This window comes from Fusarium odoratissimum (assembly GCF_000260195.1).
Source record: "Fusarium odoratissimum NRRL 54006 unplaced genomic scaffold supercont1.23, whole genome shotgun sequence".
Lineage (NCBI taxonomy): Eukaryota > Fungi > Ascomycota > Sordariomycetes > Hypocreales > Nectriaceae > Fusarium > Fusarium odoratissimum.
Genome location: NW_022158708.1, coordinates 422,013 through 441,894, shown reverse-complemented (window position 1 = coordinate 441,894; position 19,882 = coordinate 422,013). Strand labels below are relative to the sequence as shown.

At 48.5% G+C, this 19,882-nt stretch overlaps 4 protein-coding genes across 14 annotated transcripts; 2 read left to right on the top strand and 2 right to left on the bottom strand.

Moving 5' to 3' along the window:
* Nucleotides 1–181: 181 nt before the first annotated feature.
* FOIG_11883 (uncharacterized protein) lies at nt 182–2,131 on the bottom strand (the record flags this gene model as incomplete). Its single annotated transcript, XM_031212535.1, has 5 exons — nt 182–359; nt 542–802; nt 852–943; nt 998–1,235; nt 1,287–2,131. 5 exons carry the CDS (start codon nt 2,129–2,131, stop codon nt 182–184), a joined length of 1,614 nt encoding a protein of 537 aa, XP_031057929.1.
* A 3,060-nt stretch (nt 2,132–5,191) lies between these two features.
* FOIG_11882 (NADPH-cytochrome P450 reductase) lies at nt 5,192–10,095 on the bottom strand. Of its 8 annotated transcripts, none has more exons than XM_031212530.1 (5): nt 8,926–10,095; nt 8,140–8,876; nt 6,062–8,028; nt 5,731–6,009; nt 5,192–5,663 (listed from the first exon to the last, which is right to left on the bottom strand). In XM_031212530.1, exons 3-5 carry the CDS (start codon nt 7,841–7,843, stop codon nt 5,646–5,648), a joined length of 2,079 nt encoding a protein of 692 aa, XP_031057924.1. In that variant the 5' UTR covers nt 7,844–8,028; nt 8,140–8,876; nt 8,926–10,095; the 3' UTR covers nt 5,192–5,645. The 8 variants fall into 8 exon arrangements, with proteins under 8 accessions (XP_031057924.1, XP_031057922.1, XP_031057921.1 ...); XM_031212532.1 differs by having other exon boundaries at nt 5,226–5,663; nt 6,062–8,140; nt 8,246–8,876; nt 8,926–9,234; XM_031212528.1 differs by having other exon boundaries at nt 5,216–5,663; nt 8,140–10,095.
* A 125-nt stretch (nt 10,096–10,220) lies between these two features.
* FOIG_11881 (uncharacterized protein) lies at nt 10,221–18,642 on the top strand. Of its 4 annotated transcripts, none has more exons than XM_031212523.1 (3): nt 10,221–10,429; nt 10,743–11,425; nt 11,477–18,642. In XM_031212523.1, exons 1-3 carry the CDS (start codon nt 10,426–10,428, stop codon nt 18,437–18,439), a joined length of 7,650 nt encoding a protein of 2,549 aa, XP_031057917.1. In that variant the 5' UTR covers nt 10,221–10,425; the 3' UTR covers nt 18,440–18,642. The 4 variants fall into 4 exon arrangements, with proteins under 4 accessions (XP_031057917.1, XP_031057918.1, XP_031057919.1 ...); XM_031212525.1 differs by having other exon boundaries at nt 10,261–10,429; nt 10,657–11,425; XM_031212526.1 differs by lacking the exon at nt 10,221–10,429 and having other exon boundaries at nt 10,486–11,425; nt 11,477–18,046; nt 18,103–18,630.
* A 292-nt stretch (nt 18,643–18,934) lies between these two features.
* FOIG_11880 (uncharacterized protein) lies at nt 18,935–19,877 on the top strand. The gene has a single exon (XM_031212522.1). It carries the CDS (start codon nt 18,951–18,953, stop codon nt 19,737–19,739), a length of 789 nt encoding a protein of 262 aa, XP_031057916.1. The 5' UTR covers nt 18,935–18,950; the 3' UTR covers nt 19,740–19,877.
* Nucleotides 19,878–19,882: the final 5 nt, after the last annotated feature.

The window sequence follows — 19,882 nt, the reverse complement described above, 5'->3', positions numbered from 1 at the left end:
ATTCCTCGAGTGTAACAGCTACCCCAGACCATAAGATGTTCCGCGATGGCTACACTGTCGATGCTTGAGCCAAACACTCCAAGAAGACGGGGGAAAACTAGAGACAAATGATAAATGAAAGCGCGGGTTCCGGCGTCACCAGCCAGATAGAATCCATTTCAACTGTTGGCAGTTCGAGACCTTAGACCTCCTTCTGGATCTCCCTCTTTACGTCCTTCTTGATGTCCTTCTTGATTGAAGGGGACGCATCGAAGGATGAGCCAGCCACCATTGCATCTACGTGAACGGTGGCGTTCTCGTCGCATTCGGATGAGGCGGGTGTGGCAATCACTTCATCGGTGCTCCCGATAGCAGCTGTCCTATACCAAGGGTTAGAAGAAAGTCACAGAACCTCAGGACAACCCTGTCTCATACCCAATGGATTGACGCTGAGAAGCCAGGCGTCGAGTCTCATTGTTGGTATCGGACACAAAGGGAGCCGGGGGCATGGGACCGGGAAAATGTCAACTCATGTGAGAAAACAATGTGCATTAGAACTTACGGCCGGGTGATAGGGATGGCTACTCGTCGGTTCTGGGCGTGGTGAGGGTACATGGAGCCACCATAGCCGACGAGGGGAGTGCCGTAGGCTCCGATGTTGTACTCGTTCGTTCGGAACTGGCGACGCTCAGCGGTGACTCGCTTCAACTCCTTCTGAGCTGGAGTGTCAGCGTAGCGAATGTTCATGAGAAGTCCTTCATCGCCAACACTCGAACCATGGAACCTCTCGATAACATCATCGCAAATGTCTCGGTTCTCAAAGCTGTACTTCTGTTAGCCACATACACTCATCCTTGGCCCTCCGCACCTACCGAGCGAAACCGACACCACGGCTGTTCCCCATACTATCACGAAGGATCTTGCTGGACAAGATGGTATAATCCCTGAAAATGGCGCCAAGTTCCTAGTAGCAGTCAGAGGCTTTAGAAAATATTGAGCCATTGTTTCCAAAACGTACCACCTCTGTCAGAGACTTAGGAAGATTCGAGATGTACAGGTTGGTAGAGTCGTCGTCGCCCTCAGCCTTGAGACGAGAGTTGAAAGACTCCTGAACAAATGTCAGTTTACCCTTCTCAACACTCATCCATGGGTTGGGGGAACATGCCCTAGCAAAGCCGACTTCGTATCCAAGACGATGGAATCCGCGAATGCACATCTCAGAGTGAGCAACGTCAAAGAACTTTGCGAAGCCAAATCTTGTCTTTGTTAGTCATTGTTTGTTCAAAGGTTTGCGCAACGAAACTTACCCTTTGCACGCACCGGTGGCAGTATCAATGATAGCTTTGGAAGTCTCGACTTCACCAAAACGGGAAGTGAATTGATAGAGGGTTTGATCATCGGTGGTCGGGTAAAGGCCACGGATATAGACATTGCGGTTGCCGGGGATTCGATTTTCGAGGCTTTGTTCAAGGCTCTTCATCTGACCTGCAGGAGTGAAAACTGCAGGAACTGCCGTAGGGATGGCAGGTTCCTTTGCCAAAATCTCATCCAGGACGTGATCAGACACTGGAGAAGGCTTTGTCTTAGTCGTAGCTTCGACGTGGTGAGAGCCGAGGAGTTGATGGGGAGAAGGAGTTGTGTACGCTGATCGATCGCTGTGAACTCGTGGACCATGCTCACGATTTGGCCAGCTCCCGTAGAAGGGGGTAGCAGGTGCGGACTCTGTGGTCGAGTAGGAGCCGCGGCGGTTCTCCAAGCCAGGAACTTCGGACTGAGTTCGATCACCGCGAGGATGTCCAGCATTGGCGCGAGCAGGAGTGAAGGGGACGAGCGGACCGGATAGAGCATATGGGTTGGCATAGGCTCCATTTATCTGGTAACCAGGATAGGTCGATTCATTTGGGTGGTTAATGGCAACCGACTGGGAACCTGGCATGGAGGCAAGAATGAGTCCATCGGGAGAAACCATGTAGGGTGGTGGCATAGGAACGGGAGCACCCTGGGGAGCAGGCAAAGTCATGCCCGTAAGGCTCAACCCCTGAAAGTGGCCCAACAAAGCATTGTGATCGGTAGAGGCAGGTATAGCGAGATGCTGAGGTCGCCTATCAGGCTGGTTGGAGAGGAAAGGTGCCACACCAGTGGTCGGTTCCATGGTCGCCATTGAATGAGAATGTATGACTGAGATATCTATGCAGGTGTCAGACGATTTGTCATTTGGTGATGATGAAGGCCCGGACTTGGTTGGGCTCGAAGATGAAAAGGAATAATGCTGCACCAGATTGAACATCCAGAGGAGGAACTGGAAACATCTCACCTCACAAGCAACAGATCGGCTGCAAAAAGCAGTGCAAGATGCGAATAATCGGTGGATGTGTGAAAATCTGGCTGTATCCAAGTTGTCAGTTGAGAAATGCATGTGTGGGTGACGACAAGAGGGCATGGTAAACGAGTAGAAAAGATGCTCCCAAGGATTCTAACAGAGAATCCAACGCTGAGTATATGGGACGAACAATATTCTGACAACCTTGTATTGCATTGGCGAGAGAAACGAGTGAATATGTGAAAACAGAGTGACTAGGGCAAAGATCTGGAGCAAACATACCTCAAGGGCTTGAATGATGATCAAGCAGTTGATGGACAAAGCAGGCTGAAAGAAGCCGATGATGACGAACTCTGGGGTACCAAGACTGAGATGAAGCGAGAGTAAGTAAATTAGCCACGATAGCGTGCAAGATGGAGTACAGAAGAGATTGGAGGTATGAGGAGCGTTGAATGAGGTCTGTGAAAGAAGATGAAGAAGACAAAGAGAGGAAGAGAGGAGAGGAGGGAAGATGTAGAGGAAGATGGAGGAAGAGGAAGGATGAAGCAAGCACCTACCTAATAGTGCACAAAAATGATGATGTCGGAAAGAGGTATACTGATGAAAGAGGAAGGACCTTCTGCAGTTGAGAAAAAGGCAAGAATGATGCTATCAGTAAGACCTATTTCCACGCAAAAAATGTTGCCAAAACACTGCTGATGTTGAGTGAGAAGGTCGAATGAGTATGTAAGATGGTAAGGTCGGATGAAAGATGATTTGGATGAATCTTGAACAATGGGGAGGAATAATAAGAAGGAGAGGAAGAAAAGAAATTCAATGCGGACCCTCTGACAACCTCAGGACTTCTGGCAGTGTCAATCTTAGGAAGGTGAATTATTTGTTGTAGCTGGCAAGAGCTGCGAAATGAGGTCCTGTCTGCCACTTTCAGACAATGATATTGCAAGGAAGCACTTCCCAAGTTTGTAGAACGAGCTTGTCAATATTAGGCCTCGGTAGGCAATGAAAAGGGTTATTATAGGTAAAGATCAGAACGATTATGTATGTATGGTCTAGAATAATCTGCATTGATAGTCACGTTGCCTGTCTATTGTTCTGCTGTCAAATGCGTGCCAGAGCGATGGGTACTTAGGTAGTGGTGAAATTCGTGCGAGGACCGAGGCTTTCCAGATATCAGCATGAACAGCACGGAGAGCATCAGGTCGGTGATTAAGGAAACGCATTGTCGAAACCCATGAAGCCAAGGAGCAGGAAAGACCCGAATTAGAGCCAGTGAAACGCAAGTGAATAGGAAGAGACTATTGTGGTGACTGATGAAAGCAGTTTGAATCAAAGCAACATACCTGCGTGGATTCCTCAAGTCGGCTTTTAGTGTAGTTAATGTAAGTGTTTCGTAGATGTGTACCAGGTCATAAACACGCAGAAGCAATGAGACTTGTTACGGAAAGTCAATATGTCCATGTCAGTACCTAGATAGCTGAAATGCTCTGGATCTGAAGCCTTTTCTTGTATATGCTGAGAGATGCCTTGGGCCCCAGCTGAAGTACGAAGACACCTGTATTGTAGAGTGTACAAGATGTCTCTTTATAAGAGTGTGTTCTGTATACCTCTAGGCAGGTGTTTTGCGGCATGGCTCCAGGGCGACAAACAGGTCTCCTACACGAGCCAAATCAACCATTTCCTGGCCGCTCGTTCGAGCTCACATATCGGCCTCTGTTGTGGTCATTTTCCCAATGTCTCGTGCTCTGATTCGCAGAAGAGGATGCAAGATCTTATCAGACCAGGCGTGCATGTTCGCCATCCTATTCCATGAACACCTAGGTATGCATGTCACTGCAAGCTGCATGTTTGTGATGCTTTCTAATCCTTGTTCGTATTTGAGTATCAGCTTTCTAGCTCTTGATTTGTCTAGTATGTGTGGCCTGTGAGATCACATATTGCTTCTCATGTGCTCTTTTGTATTCGTCCAGTTTGCACCTCCAACAACCGCTCAGCTTGTCTTGTATTGGCTGTGCATGCGTTTGATGAATTTCTTTTTAGTCAAGTTTCAGCTGGGCCACACTTCGAATCAATACCTGGGACGGCTACTGGCCGTAAAGTGAATATCTCGACCATTTCTCTTTCTTTATGTTGCCATCCTACGTATCCAGGTTCTGCAGCCCCTGGAATAACAAAGACTTATAAAATTCTACAGGAGATTTTGCAAATCAGTGAGCCAAAGAGCTTGGTTTTCTAAATATATATATACCAAAATAAATAAATGAGCTTATATTCATGGAGGATTTGAAAGAAATTCAATACCTGGTCTTTCCTATCTCGATCGTCTGCTGGAGTTATCTTGAGTGAAGTTCTGGCTACAACTTTGTCATATGTTGTCGTGGTCGGAATGAAGTACGTTCAAGTATATGAGTACAATTATCAGCATCCCTGCAGTGTTTCGTGACAACCTTGTGACCAACAGGAGTCAATATGTACTTGAATTCTCTCGGCTTCCTGCTCGAGCCGTTCATCTTGTAAAGTCCACCTCATTCAATAGCTCAAATGCACAGGTTTGGCCCTCGTGGCATCGTTTTATGACATCCTCCAAAGCCATAACATAGACTAGTTTCCAAGTCGCGGGTTGTTGGATTTTATATCGAATGAGAATCAACTATATAGTAACTAGCGTTCATGCATACTGACGGAAAGAGATAAAGTTTTACGATTGCAATATGCAAGGGAGAGAAAATCCCCAAGCCTGTCAGCGTGAGTGGTGTCAGCGACCTAATCCACACCGTGGTGCAGGGTAGGCTTACTCCCTGTATGATGGTTTGCACATACCCTATCAACACGCCCTCAAATACCAGCAAGGGTTGGCCCATCCATGACTGCACATACAAAGGATGAATTAGAGCGTTTGTCTTCATTCATCATCATATACTCGATAGTAGCATTAGCCAAATGTCCACTCTAGTCCAACTTTTCAGACATGAGTGTTAATTCTTCACATCTTATACCTAGTTCGTTTTACTAAGGTAGCATGAGGTAATGATTTACAAACTTGCTTCTATCGGCAAGTCCGTGTCTAAGTGGCAGAAAGGCTGTTACGACGCAGATAACCAACGCTCTCTTGGACAGGTTACAAACGATGACAACAATGTAGATGCCGCAAACCATATACCGCAATGTACCAAGCCATCCTAACACCATCCCTCTAATTTGCTGCAAGAAAACCCTCGAGTCTACTTCGTATGCTCGTCAAATATCACCACCACGAACATAGTGGTAGTAGAGCAGAACACCAACCATGAAACCTGAAGAGTCATCGCCGCCGATGACTTTAAATTTAGTATGCCATTCGCCCCATTTTCTATGACCAAACATCCTCCTGTAATTCTGAGTTAGCATATGCGGTTTCGGTGCAGTAGAGAGGGAGTAACAAAGTCACTACATACCTGGTATTGGTTCGCTGACCTCATGTTCTTCACGATCTCCTCGCCCTTGGCCTCAGACACCCCACGTCCCTCGGCAATGATTTGTGCCAAGACGGTATTGACCTCACGGGCCATGTGGGCTGCATCACCGCAGACATAGAAATAAGCCTTCTGGGAGAGCAGGTCGCTGACCTCCTTGGATCGCTCCTTAAGTCGGTGCTGGACGTACACCTTCTTGGAGCCCTCTCGAGAAAAGGCGGTGATCATCTCAAACTTATCGCCAAGAGCCTCCTTATATTCCTGAGAAACAGTTAGTATAAGCCTCGAACGATTGAGTTCTATGTTGTCTTACCTGCCACTCCTTTTGGTACATGAAATCCTCTGTTGACTTTCGGCAACCAAAGAACAAGAGTGTCTTTCCAACCTCAACACCGTCACGGGCTTGCTTAGCACGCTCCTGAACGAAACCGCGGAAGGGAGCGACACCAGTACCAGGACCAATCATGATGATAGGCTTGCCGGGGTCCGAGGGGAGCTTGAAGTTGGAGTGACGAACATGGACAGGAACGTGGATGCCATCATACTTGTTGCGGGGGCCTGTAAGCTCGTAGCTCTGACCGAAAGGTGCAGGGTTGGGGTCGCCGTTCTGCTTTTGCTTTAGGGCAAAAAGATAGTTTGTAGCAACACCACGGAAAGGATCATCTCTGCCGGGAATCTGCTGGGACTCAACGACGGCAGTGATGGAGATCTTCTTAGGCTGAACCAGAGACGAGGAGGAAATAGAGTAGTAACGGGGCTGAAGCTTGGTGAGACCCTCAATGAAGGCAGAGAAGGGGATTTTGGTCCACTTCTCGCCCTTGCTGACGCTGGCGAGGAAACGGGCAATGTTGTAGTAATGAGGGCCAGTCTTCTCGTGGAAATAATCCTTATCGCTGCCAAGGCGGTTCATCTCAGCCTTGATATCATCGTTGGGAGCGAAAGCGGCGAGAGTGGAGACGAATTGACGGGACACAGGAGCGCAGATCTCGAGGTGGTATCGCAGAATGGCATCGTAGGTTGTAGGGTTGGGGAAAGGAACCTTGGCGGTAGGCTCGAGAGCCTTGACAGTGACAACGCTGTGCTGCTTGCCGGAGAGGTCGAGAATATCCAGGAATTTGTTGACCTCTTCGCCAGGGTTGGTAGGCCAGATAGCAATATGGTCTCCAGTCTCGTACTTGAGGTTAGAGCCGCTGATGTCAATTTCCATGTGGAGGCAGTTTCTGTCCTTGGCAGAGAACAACTCGTAAGATTCAGCGATAGGGGCAATGTAGGGGTTGTGAGAGTTGAATGGTCCCTTGGCGGTGCCTTCGAGGTGCAGCTTGTTGGGCTCACCGAGATACACTTCATTGGCTTCAGGAGTCAGGTCGTCGCGTTCGTTAATGGCAAAGATAGGCTCGTAGACGGCCTCACGCTCTTCCAGTCCCATTTTCTTAGCAAGGGCTTCCCACATGGGATCCTTCCAGGCCAAGAAATCCTCTTCCATGGTACCAGCACCATCATCACCCTCACCAGCTTCACCGATGCGGTGAGCGCCAAGCTTCTCAAGAGCCTTGTTAACATTGCGGACCATAGAGTTGTAGTGCTCGTACGTGTTGTTTCCGAGACCGAAAGCAACGTAGTTGAGGTTGCCCAAAGGAGGATCATTGCCCTCATTGAAGCTGGCATCCTCACCGGTAATGAATTCATAGAAGTCGACCGCGTTATCGGTAGGCTCGCCTTCGCCGTAAGTTGCGAGAACGAACATGACGATGTTGTCACTAGGGACGGTATCCAGGTTATCGAAATCGTAGTCCTCAAGATCGGCAATCATGGTGTTGAGTCCGAATCGACTCTTACCCTCCTTGGCGAGGCGAGAAGCATAATCTTCAGCAGTACCGGTCTGAGAACCATAGAAGACAACACAGTTCTTGCCGGATTCTTCCATCGCCTCAACGATGTTCCTCGTGCGACCCGGCTTAGAAGCGCCGCCGGCAGCGAAGCCATTCGCATAGGGGTCCTTGGTAACACCCCATAGCTTGCCCTTTGTAAAGTATGCGACCGTTCCGAGGAAGATAACGCCGAGGACGACAATGTCTAGAGTGTCGAGTTCAGCCATGATGGCTACGAAAGCGCTGGGGCGGATTCGTGGTCAAGAGGTAGAGAGCCAGCAAACCCAACGATGCCAGTGACAAAATCAGGATCTGCCAAGTTTCAACGAGATGTCGAGGTTTTTGTCCCAATACTCGTCGGCCGGAAAGGAGGCGGGGGAGGAGGAGGAAAGTGGGATGTGGCGTGAAGTGTCTAAAAAGAAAGGATGCGCTGTCAGTAACAAATTCGCGCTAAAAGTAGGAGATTAATGGATGACCCGAGGATCCTTTATCGTGCGAGGTGAGATTGCTGGACCGCACTTACACTTTGAAGGATCAGCACTAATCATGAACTTTGGCCACGTAAACCCATCGACTCAGCAGCCAAAACCCAACTCTTGTTAACTCGTAGCTATTATGGGAATACCTACCCGTAGCAGGGTGAAACGAAACCTCCTCAAAAGGGTCAAGGTGTGTGCTACTCAGAACAGCTACGGAATGCCACAGTAGTAAAGACTTTATCTTGCTCGGTTGTTGGCTCGGATTGAACCGTTAAAGCCGGGGTTCTTCTTGTTGTTGGGGCTCAATTGCGGGATTGCAGGGGTTCAAGCCAGAGGTCGCTTTGGAGATGGTAAAAGTGTCCAATTCACTTTCGGGTTTGTGTTTCTTTGTCGTGAAAAGAAAGAGGGTAGTGGACTGGATTACTTAGACCGCACAGACGTCTCAAAAGCCAGAAGGGAACAGAATAATGAAGCAAACAGGAAACTCGGAACTTGATATGTGTTTTCCACTCCCTTTCCATGGAGCGACCTCGCAGCCGGCGCCCGGAAGATCAAACGGTAAGTAACGGCGGTCGAATCAGGAGATATTGCGGCCGGCGCCGGCGGGGTTCCGAAAACGAACACGCTCAATAGGTATGAAGCCGCCATTTGCACGGAATCTAGCACTTCCCGTAATCGACTCCCGGTCGACCCAACTGGCCTCGGCATATCGAGCAATAGCATTCTTCATTCTCTTGCCTCCATCCCCGCGTTTTTGTCCCGCGTGTCCATCTCTTATCGACTATCTTCGTTAGTTCTGCTCCTCATATTTATGTAGCCGGAATATTTACCCCAAGATCTTCGAATCACCTTGCAACATTGGGTTTTAGTTCCGCCCTGAATTCTTTTGCGGAAACTATCCCGATGTTTCGATCCGCGGCTCCTTTGAAGTGCCGAGTGTACATGCCTCGACCCCTCAAATTTTAGAAAACTTGTGCAGTCCAGAGACAAACTGCTGAACACAACATCCAGTGTGGCTGCTATCGGCAGGCTACTATGTAGGTACTTGAATCAGAACAATAGAAAGCATGGGCCTTCTTTATAAGTTCTCCTATGTGGCACTTACCTCTGTTTCTTTGACATTACTGCCAAGTCAGCCTAGGGTATCATTACCAATTTGTTTGCTCAAAGTCAATCACCCATTGGAATGCGGGATATCGACAACTATGACACAAGAATGTCTCACATGAACACCTGCGAATTCTCTATGCAGGTACTGTATAAACAAACGCTTGTGGTTTGGCCAGGTCTACCAAGCAGGTCGCATTGCTTAACATATGCTTCTGGTCACCATTATGATAAAATGTTATGTGCTCTAATTAGTCTCAGCTACTCTCGAGTGGTGCTTCAATGTATCTAGTCTTTGACACTTCGTGCTCTGCTAGCGAGCTGCCAGGATGAAGCGGAGATATCACAGATATTATAGAGGTCCCTGACTCATGGAAGCCTCGCTTATACCATCCCTTCGCATAATGAAGTTGTGCGGGATGCTTATAGCGAGATACTGAATGACATGGAGATGCCCAGGTCCATTATGCTAACTCAAGGATTATCTTTTAAGCAATTCCGTACTGGTACAATGATCAGCGGAGGAAACAAGTGCTACGCTGATGAGCATCTGGGTCCGTTGATCCTTGCAAACAAGTGCAGGCGTGCTCTCGTTTATGTTCTGATAATCCACCAGCTTTGGCATTTGGGAGTATCCAGATTTCAACCCTCACCGAGTCATTCTCGTGAATTGATGTCTCTCAGATAAGATCTCGAAGCTTGAGCCATGAGGATCACCGAAGCCCCCTTTCCAAGAAGCCAATTGACAGGCAAGAAGTGGCGCGCTGTCTTCCAAGGGCCCGTCATCCCCATGTCGGTTGATCTTAGTTCAGTTGATAGGCCATGGCCCTTGCAGATAGCAAGGATATGGCCAAAAGAACACTGCGAATTGACTGCCATGTGTGCCATGTGTTAGAGCTCCCTGGGTTCGTTTGGCTCCATAACAGCCTCTTTAAAGGCTTGTCGGACAAGCCTTTCAGCGGGCCGGGCCAATACATGGGCAAGCTGACGGTAGCGTCATTGCGCGTGGTCCAGCCGTCAAAGTCAGTCGGTCTCTTGGGTCTTTGTCTTTGTTGTCAAAAGACTCCCTCGTGTGCTGCACATGCATAGTTGCATCCCTTTAGGCCCGTAAATACCCTTCGCCTTTCTCGTTTTCTCCTTCTTTTGTTTTTGCTCAGTTGCGATACTGACATTGAGATTGAAGAATCACCGTAGATCATGGGATTGCGATATAGAGCTTGAGGATGGGTAAGTCCAAATCCCTAGAAGGGGTGTCCACACTCCAATACTTTCAGTACCTGACACCAACACCAACCCCTCTCTTCCCGCACCACCTCTAAAATCTGGGCTGTATCGCGGGAATACCTTCGTCACCAGTTACCCCAAGATAACCCAGACAATTCAGCCTGGGCTTCTGTATTTATAACTGCAATCTAAGCAGAGTTGGCGGTGCTTGCATGCAGACCCTGCTCTAGGCGTCTCCGCTGCCGTTTCACCAACATCTTCAAACATTCAGCAAAGATATATCTTTTGTTGACTAACCCCCTTGTGTGACCCATAGTGCCGTCGCAGCCGCAGCCGCAGCCGGACCACCTGCAGGATACGCTCAGGTTCTCTCCCCGGCCTGTTCCTAGACTCGAAGAGGAGGAAGAAGAAGATGATGAGAAGAAGTGGGATAGAACATTACGCCCAGTAGCTTCAGAATCGCCGGTCGCCCATCGATTTGCGCATTCACGAGAATCGTCCGCCGAAAAGATCCCCCAGACGCACCCGCCCTTGGCCTCCCCACGACTTCATTCGAGGAGCCCTCTTGGCGGCGTCGTAGAGCGCATTATCGACCCGAAGAGCGCCGCATACGGCCATCATCGTCAAACTTCGATTGTCCACGGCATTCAACACTCGAGAAATGGCAGCTTGGCCAGCACCAGCTCCAGTCCCCTCAGCCCGCAGATGATAGCAGCCGCTGGCGTCGGCTTTGATCGTTCAGACATGCAATCGGTGGCCACCCGTATCGATGGCGACGCCAGTTATCCTTCTCGGCCACCTACATCTCTCTCCGGAAATGTTGCACCTATGGACCGTCCTAATGCTTCTGATGCTCCACATGGCATGACCCAACGAAAGCTCGAACGAATGCACAGTAAATCTCGGCGCGATCATACCCCCCATCACTCTCACTCTTCTCGTCATAAGGATGAGCAAAAGACGGTTGGCGAATATGCGCTTCATGTCTTGTTCACCTCAGTCAGTCCAAGCTTTAGTGTGTAAATGCATACCACAACTAACTTGAAATAGTTTATTGCACAGGCGGAGGAGAAGTTGACAGAATGCGTCACGGTTCCTTTTGATCCCGAACCCAATGTTGAACAAATATGCGGACCAGGTGTCGACCCAGCGTTCGATCAGTTGATTGTTGCTCTGGGTCATATCGCTAGCCCTAAACCGAAAGCCTTGATAGACTCGATGATGCTCTGGAGGAAAAGTAAAAGTGATGCTGCCAACGAAGCTCGCAGTCATCTTCAGCAATCTCGGAATGCTGCGGCGGGGGCACCTCTTGTTCGAAGAAATACAGAACCAGTACAAGCTGCGATGTCCGGCCAAGGAGGTCCTGATTCCGTTTTTCCAAATGGTCCACCAACACTCGCAGCAAGGCAAGAGTTTGTAGCACAAGCTGAACGTCGATCGACCGTATCTATATACATCCTTTGTCGCGTTCTCCTCGAAGTCATCAGCCAGAGTAACTTACCGTCTATCACCGCTGAAATGGAAGATAAGCTGGAAAGTATTATATTCGGACAGCTCAAGATCGCCGATACTGAGCAGTTGATGGTGTCACCTCTGAAACTTGCCAATTGGAACCTTTTTGCTCAATTGCTGGGACACATGAGTGGCATTAACTTTGGTGGAGTTACCAGGAGGTTCATTGAAGACTTGGACAGTTCTCTCCAAGAACGCGTGGTCAAAAGCCCAACCTCCTCTTCTGGTCGAGATGCAGAGGGAAAGGTAGAACTTGTTTTGGGGGGCATGAAGCACCTAAAGCTCAAGATCTCCCCCGAAGAGTCATGGGAGCAATCCTGCGATTTTCTCATCTCACTTGGCCGTCTGTTCCAGAAATCCCACGGTCAAAAAGTCAAGACAGCCTTCTGCCAAGTGATAGAGATGCTTCTTCTTCCAATCGCCGCAAAGGCAAGCAACAGCCATTTCATGCATCCAAAATGGGCGGAAGTACTTGCTGCTGTCGGACCTCGCCTTGCCCAAATGTTTATGAAACCGAGGCATTGGAACTTCGCATTCCCTCTTACTGCGACTTTGCTTTGTGTATCCTCTCCAGACAATTTTGGATCACAATGGCTGCAGTTGATATTGCCTTTACAAACTAAAGTCAAGGATCGAATGACTAAACCCCTTTGTCTTCAGGTCATCTCTCGCTTGTTATGGACATTCCTGTATCGAACTAATGAAACCTTCCAAAATAGCCTCCGCAAAATTGACGAGGTCATGAAACTTGTTTTGCCATCATCCAAGCGAAGTTTAGTTGCATCGGATACTCCGTGCACTGAACCTCTGATCCAGATCATTCGCATCGTTGGCTTCAAGTATCCTGAATACTGCTTTAGGAATGTTGTGTTTCCTCTTATCAATGCTGAACTTTTTACTTCCAACAAAGAGTTGAAAGTTGAGCAACTGGATCCTGACCGGGTTGTTGTTGGCATCAGGGCTTTCCTATACATAATGTCGGATTTGGAGAAGGGTGAACAAGGACGACCTCCGTTCCCACAATTCTTTGAAAACCCAAACTCGAGTTCGACTCCCGATCGATTTCCTGTCTCCCCTGCTATGTCTTCGGCGCGCAACTCTCCGCTATCACAACCAGATGCGGCTTCGAAGGAGGAGTACATCAGTCGCCCGGTCTTAACACACGTCTTGAGTGACGGAGTCCGAGACTTCTATCTCAAATTCTGTGAAATTCTTGGGAAAATCACGATCATTTGTGATAATACCTTTGGTGGACAAGCGGCCTTGGATGAGAAGTTCAATAGCCCTTTGCCAAAAACCCCTATAACCGAAACCTTTACCTTCTCTCGCAAAGACGACCATCAGAGTGCCGCGGATCAAAAACAAGCGTTTTATGAACTCTTACATGTTGCTGTTCAGGCGTTACCCCGTTGTCTTTCTGTTGACATACCTTTCAACTCTCTGATCAATTTGCTGTGTACTGGAACAGCCCACGTGCAGTATAATATTGCGGAGTCATCTGCCAATTCTTTGAAAGCCATTGCCAGACAATCACATGCTCAACAAGTCACTATGGGATTCGCTCGTTTCATCTTCAACTTCGATGATCGATACTCGACAATGTCTGATGGCGGAATGCTTGGCCACAGTCATATCGAGAACACCCTACGCTTATACGTTGAACTGCTACAGATATGGATCGAGGAAATCAGACAAAAGACCCGTGATGCTGCCACAGACCAACCTGAAGCTAATGCCTCTGATAAAAGAGCAATCAAGCTTGATTTATCTAGTATCTGGGCGGAGGTTGACCAGGCCGAGGCCCATGGTTTGTTTTTCCTCTGTTCGCAATCACGACGAGTCCGTCACTTTGCAGTGACAGTTCTTCGTCTGATTGTTGAATTTGACAAGGCCCTGGGGAAAGAAGCTTCTGAGGATAAGGATTCCATGAGACTGATTGATATTCTTGAAAACGAGTCTAGTAAGGTCATGGATTTTAACGATGAGCAGCTATCTGTTGCCGAACGAAGCCGATTGCAACGGGGTCTACAAAACGCCAACAACCAAGGTGCTCTTGTAGAGCTTTGTGCCAGTGACGTCTCTTATGATACGACTTTGTGGTTTAAAATCTTCCCTAAGCTCATTCGAATGGCCTACGAGAAATGCCCATTTACAGTCACTATCTGCCGCGATCTCATTTGCAACCGTATTTTGCAGATGTACAAGCCAATCGTGTACCTCTCTGAGCCTTCAAGGGGCTTGTACTACAACAATGAGCCAGGAAGTGCCAGGCTAGGGGCCCGATCTGCGACAACCCATCCTGAGGTGATGGTGGAGCAATGGAAGCTGTATCTGATCTTTGCTTGCACAACACTGGCAGACCCAGGGGCTTTGCCAACGGCTCAGGATCCTCAGCACGTTCGGAAGGCATCCAAAGCGTCGTCCAAAGATAAGATTGTGACGGCTCGGATGTTGTTCAAGTACCTCATTCCCATGCTGTCTGTCTCCTCCGCATCTGTTCGGGACGCTGTTGTTGTTGCTATGGGGTCCATCAACATTCATATTTATCGGACTCTTCTTGAGGAACTACAAGGCCAAGTCTCTCGATGCAACGATGAGGCACGGGCTCGGATACATCAGAGGACAAACAGCAATCCTAGGAGGAACCGGAAGATGGATCTTCTCAGAACGGAGATCACCCATGTTTTCAAGTTGACTTCGCATTTCCTTAGAGAACCCGAAGTTTACAACGGCGAGTTTTTCTTAACTACTCTTACCACATATACAAAGGACCTGAAGCTATTCCTGATGGACGGAGAAGTCCAGATGGATTGGGAATTCCAGAAGCTCCGACGCCATTACTGTGGACTCATGGAAGCACTATTTGAAGGAATTAACAGAACCAAAGATCCGTCCCGATGGATGACTTTTGAATCCCGAAAATCGGCGTTCTCGCTGATGGAGGACTGGTGCGGATTCTCGCCGAATCAGAACCAGATCCGTGCTCGAGAGGACACCATGCGGCAATCGCTAATCGACCAACAGACCTTGGGCGAGCGAGGCACTGCTACCGCAGCGATGGAGATAGAGAAGAGAAACCTCCGGACTGCAGCCCTCAGTGCAATGGCTGCTTTGTGTGGCGGACCGATTAGCGTCACAACTGAGAGTAACGTGGTCCTTCAGTTTGATGTTCGACGCATGCTTGCTTGGATTGACTCCATTTTCAACTCGGGAAGCGATAAGATGAACGTCATCGGCAGAAGAGCCCTCCAGAACCTAATTGTCCACAATCAAGAGGTTCCTTACTTGATGGAGCACTGTATTGCACGTTGCTATTTGGCTGAGGCCCCTAAAGTTCTCGAAAGCTACTTCACTGTGGTCACACAAGTTCTGCAGGATCACATTGATTATCCTTGTCCGTTCTGGAAGCTCCTTGGTCTATGTCTGTTCACATTGGGCAATGATCAAAGCGAGATCCGGTCCAAGTCTTCGACTGTCCTTCGGAGCTTGGAGGCACGCCAACAGAGAAACTCCAAGATCCAAGACTTTGACATCAGCATCTCAGACAAAACGCAGGCTGTATACAAACTAGCACAGTTCGAAATCTCCAAACGCCTTGCCAAGCAACACACAGAACTGGCATTTCATATCTTCTCCGAGTTCACCCTCTACTTCAAGGATCTTCAACCTGCAGCTCAACGAAATGTTGTTGCAGTCATGTTGCCCTGGATCCAGTCCATTGAGTTAAAGTTGGACCCTAGCGGTGGACCTGCGGCACAGTCCTTTGTATTGCTTGCAAACCTGCTCGAGATCACTATCAAATCCAGCGGCGCACTGCATAATGAGGTTCAAGCTCTTTGGCAGGCTCTTGCAACTGGGCCTTACCCAGGAAACGTTCGCTTGGTTCTCGAATTCATCATGCAGCTGTGTCTTGAGCGTCGGGAGCAGAATTTTGTGGAGTATGCTAAGCAAATTGTCGTTTTTCTCTCAACCACCAATAGCACGCCTGGCATCAAGGTTGTTGAATTCCTTCTTATGCAGATAACCCCAAAGGCCATGGTACCGAACGAGAAGCGAGATGCTGTTGAGCCCCCAGCTGACATTAATCTTCTACCCTACTGTGCTAACTTAGCCGAAGCTCTCCCAGTTGGAACCAAGCAAGCTGGTTTTTCTCTCGGCCAACTGTCACTGATCCTACTTGTGGATCTAATGGTATCTCCAGTTCACCTTACCCACGAAAACGTCCCGCTTCTTCTTCAGGTCGTCACCGTCCTTTGGGATCATTACACTCCGCTGGTTCAGGAGCAGGCACGAGAGATGCTCGTGCATCTTATTCATGAGGTGGTCATTTCGCAGATAGACGATCAGACTCATGATGTTGACAAGAAAGCCATCGAGGATCTGATTGACATGATCCGCCGGCACGATCGCTCTGTGGTCTGGGGATATGAGGATAGTAACGGCAAGGTTGACGACCACGATAGCAAGGTGCCGCCAAGTATGGAGGTCCTTACAACAGAGGTTATCAAAACCTTTGAGACGACCTTTCCTGGAATCAAAGAACATTGGGGACGCCTTTCGCTAACTTGGGCGACGTCCTGCCCAGTTCGACATCTTGCTTGCCGGTCATTCCAAATCTTCAGATGCGTTCTTACATCTGTGGACCAGCCAATGCTTGGAGACATGCTTGCCCGATTGTCCAATACTATTGCTGATGAAGACCCGGAAATCCAATCCTTCTCCATGGAAATCTTGACGACTTTGAAGACCATCATTGTCAAGCTTGATGCTGAAGATCTTCTTAACTTCCCACAACTGTTTTGGACGACCTGTGCTTGTTTAGAGTCTATCAACGAACGGGAGTTCTTGGAAGCGGTCGAAATGCTCAACAAATTCCTTACAAAATTGGACTTGAGCTCGCCAAATGTGCGACGAATACTTGCCGACGGCCAGCCGTCTCGCTGGGAGGGGATATTCGAAGGTATCCAGCCTCTACTTCACAAGGGTTTGCGGTCGTCCCTTTGTTGGCAACCAACTCTCGACACAATAGATAAGTTGGTACACATACCAAGCGACGGCTTAGTCGGCGATGAGTCACGTCTATTCTTCTCGTTACTGGCCAACTTCCCCCGTTTCTTGAACGAACTTGAGAAGTCCACCTCGGACGAAAGCGTTATCCAGACGGCAAGACTCCTCCAGGAAGAAGCCGATAATCAAGGCTTGGCTGGTATTGCTGAGGCTCTGGACGATTTCGCATTGGGGAATCCACAGGGCAGCAGCAAAGACTTCATTGTTGAGCTATGGGGAGCTTTACGAGAGTACTATCTCCCGCAGATGGACTTCCAGATGGTGACTTTCCTAACCGGGCTCCTCACAAACTCCTTGTCGTGGGTGAAGATTCAGACCATGAGGATCCTTTGTGTCGCAATTCCTGAAGTGGACATGCGCAAGCCTGAACTCGCTGGTCATGGATCCGATCTGATCTCCCCACTTCTTCGGCTCCTACAGACAGAGTTCTGTATGGAGGCGCTTGAGGTGCTGGACAACATCATGACCATGTCTGGAAATCATATGGACAAGCACCATTTGAGGATGAGTATGACACGGCCAACCTCGAGGGCGATCCGCAAGGAATACGAGCGTACGCAGAGTTTGTTTGGAATACCTGAGGCATCAGGATGGGCCATTCCTATGCCTGCGAAGAAGACAGACGCTACGCGGGCCAATATTCATGCCGCTTTCTATACTTGTCAGGGCTCAGAAGGGATGTTGACCGAAACTTCGCCCACCCCCGATGTTGAGTTTCATGCCGATGACTTTCCATACAACTACTTTGGCGCACCGGAACGAACCGAAACGATGTTGTCTGATGAAGGTCGCGGAGACGTTCACTCAGGAGATCTTGCAACCAAGCTGGACAGCCTTGACGATTTCTTCGAAGAGCCATCCAGTCCTACAACAGATGACGATGGCAGATCTTCCAGAACAATCACTGAATATACCCCAGAGTCCTTCGAAACTGGAGCAGAACTTTACGATGAGCAGATTCTGCCCATTCTTCACGAAGCCTCGAACAATACCTCCTTCCAGAATGGATTCTCCGATCGATCTCCAGGATTATCGAGGGAGGTGAGCTCGAATACTATGAATCCAGGCGCCTTCAGTGTGGTAATTCCTACTGTCAGACCAGGTCTGCATTCCAGGTCCATCACATCACCCTCAGCTCCAGCTTCTTATCAACCACAGATGGGCGATATTGTTTCCGATGATGAGTATGTGGGGGGCTTCTCTGATGCTGATGATGAGAGGCCTGGCACAGGGCATACCGAAAGCGCCTTTTACTTGGAAAATATGATCAAGCCCGTAACACGAAGACCTCAGTCGAGGATGAGGCGCGGGCCAAGCAGCCGTTCACGAGACGAGAGGAGCAGGGAGAAACCACCGCCTCAACCGGCATCACGCCTGGCTAATAGTATATTCCCACCAGGCATGCAAGACCACGCAGAGGGCGATATGCTATGATGATGTAAAGAGGACTAGTTTTATTGGCCATTTTTGTATAATTGTTGGATATGTTGTATGATGAGTGGAACTTGTGCTGCGCTGGCGCCAGGGATTTTGCATGTGAACAAGTCAAAGTATTGGATATGTCACTACGTATATGTCTAAAAAAAGCGATTGAATTCAACAATGAATAAACTATTGAAGTCATAGTTCATAGCAAGTCCTGTAGTTGTGAGTGATTGTGTGGTTTCTGTTCAGCTTAACCGACAAGGTAAAGCAAGGTACAATGGAGGCTCAAGGTTTCCATCTACCAAGTCCGAATAAATCACTCAAGACTAATGTAGCTATTCTAAGTGAGAACAGTTGATCATCTCTCATAGTACACTCACCTCAAACCCAGCTCGAATGATAACACTTGGAAAACGTGGACAGGGTATATGTAACCCCGTTTAATGCATATTCAGTCTCAATCTTCATAACCCACGGTTTTAAGATGGAAAGGTTTGATACATCGGCCAACACTCTATGAATGATGCCTATTTTGCTTCGAGGCTTTTTTAATGTCTCGAGGCATGTCAATCAATCGACAAAATGGTGTCGCGCAATAAATGGTGCAAAGTTGATGAGCAAGCGCAAAGCCAAGGCTCCAAAACCCTTTGAATTAATATATCCCGATGCTCCGACCAAGGAGCACTCCGATCTCAAATCCTTCTTATCATATGTGGAACGTGTCAGCTTAAACAAAAGATCCACGGTCTACAGAGGCACCCATTACGAATACACAGTCGCCGATACACTATCCCAGTATGGCTTCTTTCTCAAACGCGTCGGCGGGCAGTCAGACCGTGGCATGGATCTTCTAGGGATATGGACACTCCCCTCAACGACACAAACATTTAAAGTGATTCTCCAATGCAAAGCAGGTGCTCGGAGTGCAAGCCCAATGTACGTTCGCGAGCTCAAGGGCGCTATGGCAGCAGCGCCTCCGGGATGGCGAGGCAATGATGTCTTGGGCCTCCTGGTGGGTGAGAAACCAGCTACGAAGGGTGTGCAGGGCGAGATGCACTCTGCGGATGTGGCGCTAGGCTATGTCTGTTGTTCCAAGGAGGGAGATGTTCTGCAACTGCTATGGAATATCAAGGCTCAAGCGATGGGTCTAGATGGAGTTACAGTTGGTTTGAAGTATGGAGAGGATAATAACAAGCTTGTGTTGCTGAGGGGAGGTGAAATGTTACCTCTGCTGGAGAAGGCTAAGACTGAGGAGGAAGACGTCGTGGTTGATGTGTCTGCCATTGAGATCGAAGGGTCACAGGGTTAACGTGGAATGGCTACTATCATGCATCTTATGTATTCTTTATAATATATGACACATTTCATTCATTCACTTCATGTCAAGCCTGGGAACGCAGTATAGTAGAGTTAGCACGTGAGAACGTTATCCAAATTTATCTATGCGAAAAC

Coding starts and splice junctions, on each gene's coding strand:
- FOIG_11882 (XM_031212530.1), bottom strand. CDS start 7,843: ATGGCTGAACTCGACACTCTAGACATTGTCGTCCTCGGCGTTATCTTC. Junction 6,010..6,061: donor TGTACCAAAAGGAGTGGCAG/GTAAGACAACAT, acceptor ACTGTTTCTCAG/GAATATAAGGAGGCTCTTGG.
- FOIG_11880 (XM_031212522.1), top strand. CDS start 18,951: ATGATGCCTATTTTGCTTCGAGGCTTTTTTAATGTCTCGAGGCATGTC.
- FOIG_11881 (XM_031212523.1), top strand. Junction 11,426..11,476: donor TTCATGTCTTGTTCACCTCA/GTCAGTCCAAGC, acceptor AACTTGAAATAG/TTTATTGCACAGGCGGAGGA.